The following is a 10,525-nucleotide window of genomic DNA, read 5'->3' as shown; positions in this document are numbered from 1 at the left end:
GGCAATTCAGTTACGTTGGATGATTACCATTATTTTTGTGGGAATGAAATAACGTGTTAATTGATACAAATTCAGTGGAGAATAACCACAATTGGATCTCTTGTCTTGATATATAGAATTGAATACTCTGGCATAAAATGAATCTGATGTCCGAACATTCCTTCCTCTTTATTGCCATGGACAGTTTTTTCACAGATACTTTATTCTAATCATATTCTGTGGCAAAGATTTACTTTACTTCCATAAAATGAAAAAGGAAACGCGTGTTTCTTTATTCACCAGATGAACTTCATCTATTAATAGTATAATGCTGTCAAAGACGTCACTAATTAGGCTCATGTCGTTTATAATTAATAACTGCTTCACTGATGCCCTCTACGAACAAAAATCATCAAATGTTTAAACTTGTGATTAACGGGTATCGCCTTTTAGCGTGCGATTCTGAGCACAGGTAATAGTGTAAATGTAAAAATTGAAATCTTTTGTTTTTTACCGCTTTGTTCCTATTAATTTTATCCAAGATGTCATTTCCGGCAAAAGTTATTCACTCTCTCACTGTTCAATCAAAATAAGTCGAGCAAGACAGCAAAAAACTTTTGGCGGGAATGACCCAACCTTGTGAACGCAACTATAATTATATAGAAAATGAGAAACTTCTAAAGGTATAAAATCATTTACACTTGAGCATTAGGTTTGTATATTACTTTGTAATTACTTTCAAGGAAAGCTGTATTATTTTTATGTATTGGTAGGGGTTCTCCCATTTACAAATAAATAATGAAATACATCAATAAAAAGTTTTCAGAAAAAAGTGTAGATTGCACATGCAAAAATAAATGATATGTCCAAACCCCTTGGGTGTTTTATCTCAATAACAGTTTCCTGAATAGGGGAGATCGGGGCAGGTTGTAACAAAAAAAGTTTACAATTTTTTTTTCTCGATAACGATTTCTTCAATCTGGTTCTAATTTTCGTGATTTATTTCTTAAATATTTGGCCAACTTGTCAAATATATATACGTAAAATAGACCTCTAACCACATTTTAAATAAAGTTGTCCCATTGTTACAATGTGCCCCGGCCCGGGGCAAAAAGCAACACCATATGGGGTAAGTTGTAACACGTCTGATCTAATTGTTTAAAGAAAAATATGAACATACATTCGACTACAAAAAACATCTCTAAAAAATATAAATGCAAACACATATTAATAAAACAACATTAGATAACTTGATGTAATAATGATCACTTATTCACTATCAGAATCGCAATTATGGCAGATATAAGGAGAGTTTCCCTCAGTGCAATCTTCATGTGACCACATTTTGCACACACTGCACCTAATCCAATGTTCGTTCGGTTTGCTATTGCTAAAGGGTTCAGTGCAAACTAAGCAAAAGTACTCGTCTTCAGAAGATGATTCTGATTCCACCAAAACCTTTATTTTCACTTTCTTCACTTGTACCTTCATAATTTCCTTCTGCTTTTTAGATTTGCGTTTATTCTGTTCTTCTTCCAGGCCATTTTTTTCTACGTGGTCATAGTAACACCAGAAAACATAAACTAAATCCACGAAATCTTTTTCAATGATCGAAAAGTGAAGTTGCGTAAGTTAGCTGACATTGTGAAGATATCGAAAAAACGTGTTGGCATTTGGCTATAAGAAAGCTCTGTTCAAAGTGGGAGCCGCGCGTGCTCATTTTTGACCGACAACAAGAACGTTGATCATTCTGAGTAGTGTTTGGCCATGTTTGAACATAACAAATCGGAATTTTTGCATTGATATGTCACAATAGATAAAACATGACTCCATCATTCCCCGACCAGAATCATAACGATCTTCATCTGAGTGGAGAGCAAGTGGTGAACCTCGTCCAAGCGCCCGGAAGCATAAAAATTGGCTGGAAAGGTTATGTATATTATACAGCATTATTGGAGCGTTTGAAGGGTGAAATTGCAAAAAACGACAGCATCTGGCAAATAGAAAAATGTGTTCCAGCAAGACAACGCACCGTGTTATCAGTCAATCAAAACAATGACAAAACTACATGAATTGAACTCTGATATGCTCCCACATCCACCGTATTCGCCAGATTTGGCTCCCATCGACTACTGGCTGTTGGCAGACCTCAATTTGAAAAAAACAGGTTTTTTTTCTAGATCCGGAACTTTTCAGCCCAGATATTATATTTCGAAATAGTTGAAAGTGATTGATATCCTCAGAACACAATGGATACATTAATTCGTCTCTTCGTGCTTTCTTGACTTTGGAGATACCAAAATACACCAACGGATTGATTAAAGTTTTCGAGGAATTAAACCTTTAACGAGTGTTACCCTAAATACAGGATGATGGAAAAGGGAAATTTGGAATTAGACATTGTCGCTCAATATACCTTAGAGCACGGCCTCAAAATAAATTGGAAATGCTTGAAATCAATGATCCCGTACATTAGAAAAGGGTTTCTAGACGTCTTTGGAGGTGTAGAAATTGAAAATTGTACAAGGCCTATTAGCAGTAACAAAGTTTCCATTCCTAAAGCCCCTTGTTTATATTTATAATAATTACAAACGCAACCAGAGAAATATTATGTATGTTCTATGTAAGTGAAATCTTTCATTTACTATATTGTGTGGGAATCCTGTGAATGATGTCTGATTCAATTCCATAACGAATGTCTGGAACACAAGTTGAATAGAGATAAGGCTTTTTGGTATAAAATTGTGTGTTTATATTCTTATATAAATACTGAATTTTATGTTTCGAAAGTATTTTTTTTCTTGTAGTTCAATCTTTATGTGAAAGTAGCTGTTTTGAGAAAGCTTTTGCTTTCAGTGTGTGCTTGCTTCTTTTCATTCTTTGAAAGATTCCCACCTTTTTTATCAAGATGAATGTGTAGAAAGACAAAAAATGTCCTTCTCAAAAAACTCTGAAAATATTCTTCAGCTTTGAGATATATAGGAACCGTCACTGTTTAAAATCTGTCTGTTTAAAATCTGTTTTTCCGTTAATCAGCTGTCGCCCCCATACGAACGATAACTCTCAGAAATTGAGAAACTTGTGCGAGCTAAGGACTAACGAGGTCTTACCTTTTAACGTGTGATTCCTAACACGAAACGATATAAAAAGTAACTGTAACAAACAACGGTTGATGATGATTTCAATAATAGGTAGGTTTTTGTGGAAAAAATTTACTTTCAAACTAGTGACCGGTATTTCAACTTTATCATTTAGAGATAGGGAACTTGAAAAAATTGATTTTAAGTTCCCCTTCTGTATCTGTATCTGTAGAGTAAGAAGGGTGAGTGTAGACCCACAGCACTTAGGCCACATGTGACCCATTGTACATCCTCCCCAGGAGGACAGGTCACAGGCAGGTGAAGGCCAAGACTCGCAACACACACTCTCTTTGGCAACCTTGAGGTGTCTCATGGCAGCTTTCGTGAAGGTTTTGGAAGATGCAGCGACATTACTATCGTTGCGCGGCTTGTTCAGCCTTCTTGATGGACCCTACGTGGAGGTGCTTAAGAAAGGGCGCTTTCCTGCAAGGGCAGCCAGTTCCTTGCCTTTATTCAAAGCGGAGCTCTTGGCGCCCACCGCAGGAAGTGCCCTTGTTGTTGGAGGTGGAGTGGGGGAGGAGGAGGGTGCACTTATAGTTGCTGCCACTCCTGCCTCTATCGCACTCTTTCTCCTTTTGGCATCGGCGCCGCAAATGCGCTTACGCCTTGGCCTTTGTATTATATCACGAGGTAATCTGCCATGTCCAGCCTCATTTCGAGCGGTAGATTGGGGTGAACATTTCTGTTCACCCCAATCTACTGTAGCAGGGGAAGAGTTGGTCGCTCTAGCAGAGCCCCGCATCACCAAAGGAAGGCTGATTACAATGAGGTTTGGCCTGGTTCCCCAAGGGGATTGTTCGTAACCGCATACCACCCTGCGGCCATTCAGCTGTCGACACGATTCCTTACACCATAGCTTGGGTAGGCTGGTCCACGATGGCATGTTCCGTTAAGGCTTTTGTGGCACTTATTGTAGAGTATGTTTTTTTCCAATACCTTGGACGAGGGATGGAAAGTAAGATAAATGGAATGGAACTAGCCGGTACTTGATGAATGCTCATATCAAAACTTACTGTTACATTTCACTGCGATTTTCACACTATTGTCATTGTGAAAATTAAATAAACTATATTGTTATTGGCTATTCGAAACTGAAAATTGAACTGTCTGAGCCGGTCGGTCGGTAACCGGTCGTGTTAGTCGATGGTTCAAGCCGCAGGAATCACACGTTGAAAGGTGAGACCTCGTTAGTCCTTAGCTCGCACGTCTCTACGTCTGAGGGTTGTTGATCGTAGGGGTGCCACAGCTGGTTAACGGAAGAACATATTTTAAATTTTATTTGTTTAAAATATTCTCATTATCTATTTCATAGAATTCATTCTTTACTTGTAGTTATTAGTTATACTATGTATTTTATGTGATGCTCTGTTGATATATAGAGTGGTAATATTAATAGGAATTTATGTTTCATAGCTGAATCAGTGGTATCTTTCATTGAGTCAGTCAAAAACACACCTTGTTATTTATTTATTTCACAGAAACATGGATAAGTACAACATTTGCGAATGAAGATTGAGTGGTATTGCTTCATTACATATCAGTTTATCGTACATTCATATGAAATTTGACATAATTTTACTGGGCGGCCTGAATTTCGAAAATAACATCCCCGCTGCTGCAAGAATTTTGTATATCACCCAGCTGACCATTAGAATCTTTCATTTCCACAATTAAATCAGTATTACAGGCTGAACCTATAGTTCCATCGCTATTTATATAAAAAAGCTGATTCGTACCAGAATGTTTCTGATAAACAATCAAATTATTTCCTTTTTCGCAGCCATCTTGAACATCCAGAGCATGTCTGAAAAAAAAGTACACTCAACAGTCTCATTTTCGATTGGATATGAAGTTACAGAAGCAAACTCTGTATTTGTCCATCAATTCAGATCTAATCATTTTCAAGAGGTTCAGTGCATGAATATCACTGGAGTTTCTTCACAACACCAAAGGAAGATCAGTTTAATCTTCCCATTGAAAAAGATCACTTGGTGCTCAAAACACGTGTCGAGGTGTTAAAATAACGGTTTGGTGTTGGAAAAGAACTCCAGTAATATTCATTACTACACCAAAGGTTTTAAACAGTGCATCACAAGGTTCAGTTACCTTTCACTTACAATCTGGAACTACCCAGCATTTAAAAATGATCAGCTGAGTGTTGAAATTTCCTACGTTATGGGAAAAGAAAAAAATTAGATCGAGTGTTGTAAGTATATGTCGGTTTTTATAATTTACTTATACATATATAGATATAAAGAAAAACCTTTTTTAGGAAATATTCTCAAGAGTATTTATTACTGTGATCTTATTATTTATGGCATCATATACTTTTCCATCCTTCGTCCAGACATTTTTCGAAGAAGTTTTCTCAACTAATTATCAACTAATGCTTCTAATAATTGAAAAGATTCAATCTCTACTAGTTTGATCTTCCTCTTGAAGATGATTACTTGGTGATCAAAACACGTGTTGAGGTGTTAAAAATATGGTTTGGTGTTGGAAAAAAAACGTGAATCACTACTTTTGCACAGGTCTTAGAGCATTGCCTTCTATTCTAAATGAATTTTCTGGGACTTTTTGATAGGAGGAGCAGCCCCAAAATGCTAAAAATATTTTAGATCGGTACAAAAAGTAAGGAAATGTAAGATGTGAAATTTTCCGAAAAATTCTGCGTTGCGTTTTCCAGAAACGTCTAACCTACCACCGAATATGCTCCTGATCTATCCGACAATGAAATTTTGTCTTTATTGATTTTAATAAATTCACTCAAATTTTTATTCACTCTGTTAGCCACATCCAAGCAAATTGTTGGTGGGTTCACCAAAATATGACTTATAACGGACGCTATCGTTTTTTGAATTTGGGTAGACCTGGTCCGTGGCTAGTTTTTGTAGTTTCTTGGAAATAATGAAGTCGATATTTACCTTGCAACCGTTGTTGACAGCGATTTTTTTATGAAACTAAGCTCTCTTTGAAAATTACTTTTCGGCAGTGGAATATTCAATACTATTGAGTGTAGCTATGTTATGCTGGTAAGGGTGTGTGGAGGAATTATATATGAAAATGTTTGTATAAAAAAAAATTTGCCTGAAGAAGATAATGTATAGCGAAACAAGTGTTGCGTTTTTGTAGAACTGTTTAGTGAAAATGACACGATAAAGTTTTTTCTGAATATAATGTTAACAATATGAGTATGGATATACCGTGTTGATATGAAATTAAATGAAAAAGGAAAATCTCAGGCATATCAAGATAGCTGAAACATCAAAGTTTGCAACGGATTTCTATGTATTATATTTTTTGCATTATCAAGAAAACCTTTAACAAACCAAATTTGGAGTTTCTATTTTTTTGGATTGATTTACTGAGAGGCATTTGCTTTTTACAGGAATTTTACCAACCATAACGGTTCAAGATGGATTTGGGAATTCTAGATTTCGAGTTGTATTGATTTATGCTATTTTTAATGTTTTTGCCTGAATATAGTGTTATATGTGGGGTAAAATGGTTGAAAATGATAACTGTGCTTGGATTGAGTGCGAAGATATAGGGATAAGACAGATATACAGACATACAGCCAGTCAGACAGAGCGACGTACAGGCTTTCATTTCATAAAATAAAATTGACGCTGATATTTTTCTCCAAAGCAACTAGGAGTCTATTTTCTCAAATAGTTGGTGTCCTCTCTTATTGGTTATAGTATGATCATTGGTTAGGTTAGGTTAGATTAGGTCCAAAGTGAGCGGGTCTATTCGACCATCCACCGTAACCCGCAAGGGTTTATTGTGGCTCACACATATTTACACTCGACTAAATAAACCCAGCTTCTTAACGAAACCGATTAGTTTGTATGGTGAGTAGTCTTTCAGGTCAGATGGTAAGAGTATGGCTCTGTCGAACTCTAAACACCTGATTCAGTCCCCAGCGGGGCGGGTATGTGCTTTGCTGTTCCATCATTTCCCAAATGAAGGCAACACAAACTGTCTTCCGAGAGTCCGAGTCTCTGCATATGATGGTTCAAATGACAGTGGCCTGTAAAAAAGCCTGTTAGACATCGTAGTTCATCCCTACTGTAGTCCAAAAACTGTTTGGCATCAAGCTCCGAAGGGTGAATAAACGCCTTGAAGTGAGCCAATCCTGGAAGATTCTTGCCATACAGGTGTTCAATGTTTGTTTGGCAAAGCCCAAAGCGATGCCAATGACAGGTTCTGGTCCGATGAAGCTGCTTGCAGCACCCTCTTTGCAAGGGAGTCAGCAGCCGCATTGCCTTCCACTATGTCCTTCTAGTATGGCCAGGAATCCAGACCAGAGACAATATGTTAGATCTTCCTGTCGAAGAGAGTCGTTTTTGTCAATTTGCTACCAATTTAGGCGTATGATCATTGGTACTGAAAAATTAAACTCACCCATTTCTGGCATTAGTTATTACAAACCGTCCAGTGTCAGATGGTGTCAGTGTCCACTTTTGACCTATCGAACCATCTGCCGGCATTGCTCTGACATTGTATTCATTTCCATCTAAGACTAATCCTGAATTTTTTGATTCTATGATGATATACGCATTGGCCAAGCCTGGAAAAAGAAAATTTCTTGTATTCGATGAATTACAAAAAATCACAAATTTAAGCACATTTTCCAGTTTTCATGAAAGTTATCCAACATGTCAGCATCTAGCAAAAATATGTTCAATACAAAATCGGGAGAGCATGAAATTTTTGGGTTAGAGAGGAATCGCAGAAACTAATTTATACAGGGAGTATCACGATAAGACGTTTTTAGCAAACCAGACAACGGATCAAACTGAAAATGTTACAATATGCATAAAGTAATATGATCTACACGCCCAAAATATTTTAGGCGATGCGGCGTTACCGTTTTCACTATAAAGTAGCGGCTTCTTCGATTTTTCAAATGGAACACTGTATATAATATCATATTAGGAAAGAAAGTTTTTGGCTTTCTACTACTCCATCTTGATACAAAATAAAGAAGGATGAGGGAGTCTTTCAAAGAAATGAAGGAAGTAACTCTATACATGGATGTGTAGATCATGCAAAGAAGTAACTTTTAGACACAAACTGAAAGAAAGTCCTCCTGAAACAGCTACTTTCATATAAACATTGAATTATACGGAAGAATAAATTCTTTCGGAACAAATACTTCTATATGAACACTGAATTATACAGAAGATACTTTTCTCTACTCAGTTTGTATTTCAAATATTCGTTGTGGAATAAAAATCAGATATCATTCACTGAGTTCTACTTTAAATGAATGGTAACAGCCTTAAGACACTTGCCCTAAGGCTCTTCAGTACCAAATTGGATAACATTATAGAAAATACACACACTTCATTCATGAATTACGATTTTTTAATGTCACGGAATAAGCTTGATCTGCTTATGTCATCGATGACATCGTAGTGACATTCATTCACCTATTTGATTCAATCTCAGCCTAGAGGAATCTTATTTGAATTGAAGGGGTTATTTTTAGTAGAAAGCCAAAAAATTTCTTTCCTAAAAATTAATCACTCCTAAAAAATATAACCCCTTCAATTCATCATATTAGGATTTTGTCAATAACTTCATGTACTATCCTTCTATACCTAATGTGTTACCGTTTAGAACATATAAGTTAATTTCGATTTTTTACCACACAAGTACTTTTATGAACGCTGCGCTGATCATATTCAAAATGGAGTGGAGTAATATCATGAGGATCTTAACTTCGAGTTATATTTTTTTTGCCTCATACAGGGTCTTTAAAAAATACAGATACTTTGATCGCATGAAAAAATGAGTAGAAAGCAATTAATTTTCTCAAATGTAACACCGTGTATGTCTCCACATAGCCATAGAGAAAAACTTTTTTTGACTTTTTTTCAAATTGCTTCATAAAGAGTGTAATTGAACAATCTTCAAAACCAACAGTTGAAAATTCTGTTTTTGTATATGAAAATATTCACCATTTTCTTCCGTTTGTATTTGGAAGTAAATTATGTACATGATCTATACTCGTACATATTTATGAAGAGTTTATTCTGAACTTGATTGCATTTTTCTTCCTTTGGAAGTTCCCCATGATTTTTGTATAAATGTGGAGAAGTAGAAAGCCAATAAGCTTACAAATTTAATAATAAATGAAAATTTATCTGACATTTCTATATATTTTTCCAAATTAATCTCAATGTTTTGATATAATTGAGAAACCAGAAAGTAATACAGATCATGAAATTATGAAACAACAAAAATTAATTGGCAATCCGGGACAACTTCATTGATTCCAGTGGCGCATTTGCTTTTTTAACTGCAGAAAAATTAAATTTATATATTTAGCTTTCTTCAGGATGATTTTGGTTTATAAGTAATCCCTTCCCGTTTTCAAAACCAAAAAAACATTAGAGAGAACGGTTTGATTGGAAATAGGTATGTTTCTTTTTAGTCTTTCAATCAAGGAGTTTTACATTAATGTTTTTTCAAGTTTCAAAAGCCCGGTGTATGAATTCCACTTTTCCATTGATTATTTATTTTGTAGGCGAAATTAATAATTCATATCAAACAGTAACTTTTCAAGTAAACTTTTCAGATTGCTTCATACTCGTATTACTTATTGACAAAATCTCTGTTGAATTAGCTCCGTTCATTTTTCAGTTTGTTGGAGGTCAAAAAAACAGAAATTCAGAAAGAAATATTATGCAATCAGTTTGTAGTTTGGAACATTATGTAAACTTTTTATGGAATAATAACTTACAATACATTGAACTTATACAAATGAAGAAACACAGGATTGCTGAATTAGATGCCATCTTGAGTACTCAGGAGTTTACCTCACAATTATCTATTTTCAGGCCGAATCGCAATTTATATATGGGTGGATTGGTCGTTAGAAGGATAACATGAAAGCCTACCGAATTTTATCAGCAATCAGTTCCACATGATGAATCACATGAATATGGAATGTTATATTTCTACACAAAAAAATCATTAAATGTACTACCATATGATCCTGTTGATAATATTCATGCTTTTAAGGATTGTATATAATGAAATCTTTATAAAATTCAATAATATTTTGGTTATATTATCATTCATTGTTAGGTAAATACACCATATGAGATACCTACAAATCCCAACGTAAGCTGACGATACTGATATCATCTTCTATGAAAGAACTCAAAAAGTTTTGGAACAAAAAATGTTTCGTAATAAATATGGAAATACGAGGTTTTTCTAATGTTATTGTGCTTCAAACTGGTAAAATACCTCCAAGATTTCGACATTCTCAAATATTATCTATCGAAGTAGGTTCTGATGTTGTTCTTGGAAGCAATGCGTCTCATCCTCATCCTCATCGGCATTGCGGAAGCAATGCCGTCACAATCAGTGCAAGCACTGATTGTGAC

General features: G+C 35.5%; 1 protein-coding gene across 1 annotated transcript; it reads right to left on the bottom strand.

Moving 5' to 3' along the window:
- Nucleotides 1-4,571: 4,571 nt before the first annotated feature.
- LOC111517723 (uncharacterized) lies at nucleotides 4,572-10,000 on the bottom strand. The gene is made up of 3 exons (XM_023173971.2): nucleotides 9,874-10,000; nucleotides 7,527-7,692; nucleotides 4,572-4,923 (listed from the first exon to the last, which is right to left on the bottom strand). Exons 1-3 carry the CDS (start codon nucleotides 9,926-9,928, stop codon nucleotides 4,695-4,697), a joined length of 450 nt encoding a protein of 149 aa, XP_023029739.1. The 5' UTR covers nucleotides 9,929-10,000; the 3' UTR covers nucleotides 4,572-4,694.
- Between the last annotated feature and the right edge of the window lie 525 nt (nucleotides 10,001-10,525).

The sequence above is a fragment of the Leptinotarsa decemlineata genome, unplaced genomic scaffold, assembly GCF_025532065.1.
Source record: "Leptinotarsa decemlineata unplaced genomic scaffold, Ldec_3_MD MMD2_tig00026336_RagTag_RagTag, whole genome shotgun sequence".
Taxonomy (NCBI): domain Eukaryota; kingdom Metazoa; phylum Arthropoda; class Insecta; order Coleoptera; family Chrysomelidae; genus Leptinotarsa; species Leptinotarsa decemlineata.
This window is presented reverse-complemented; position numbering and strand designations above follow the sequence as displayed.

What these genes read in the sequence shown, in the direction of transcription:
- LOC111517723 (XM_023173971.2), bottom strand. Translation starts at nt 9,928, where the DNA reads ATGGCATCTAATTCAGCAATCCTGTGTTTCTTCATTTGTATAAGTTCA. An exon ending in TTGTATAAGTTCAATGTATT is followed by an intron (nt 7,693 to 9,873) that starts GTAAGTTATTAT and finishes TTCTTTTTCCAG; the next exon opens with GCTTGGCCAATGCGTATATC. An exon ending in ATAACTAATGCCAGAAATGG is followed by an intron (nt 4,924 to 7,526) that starts GTGAGTTTAATT and finishes CTTTTTTTTCAG; the next exon opens with ACATGCTCTGGATGTTCAAG.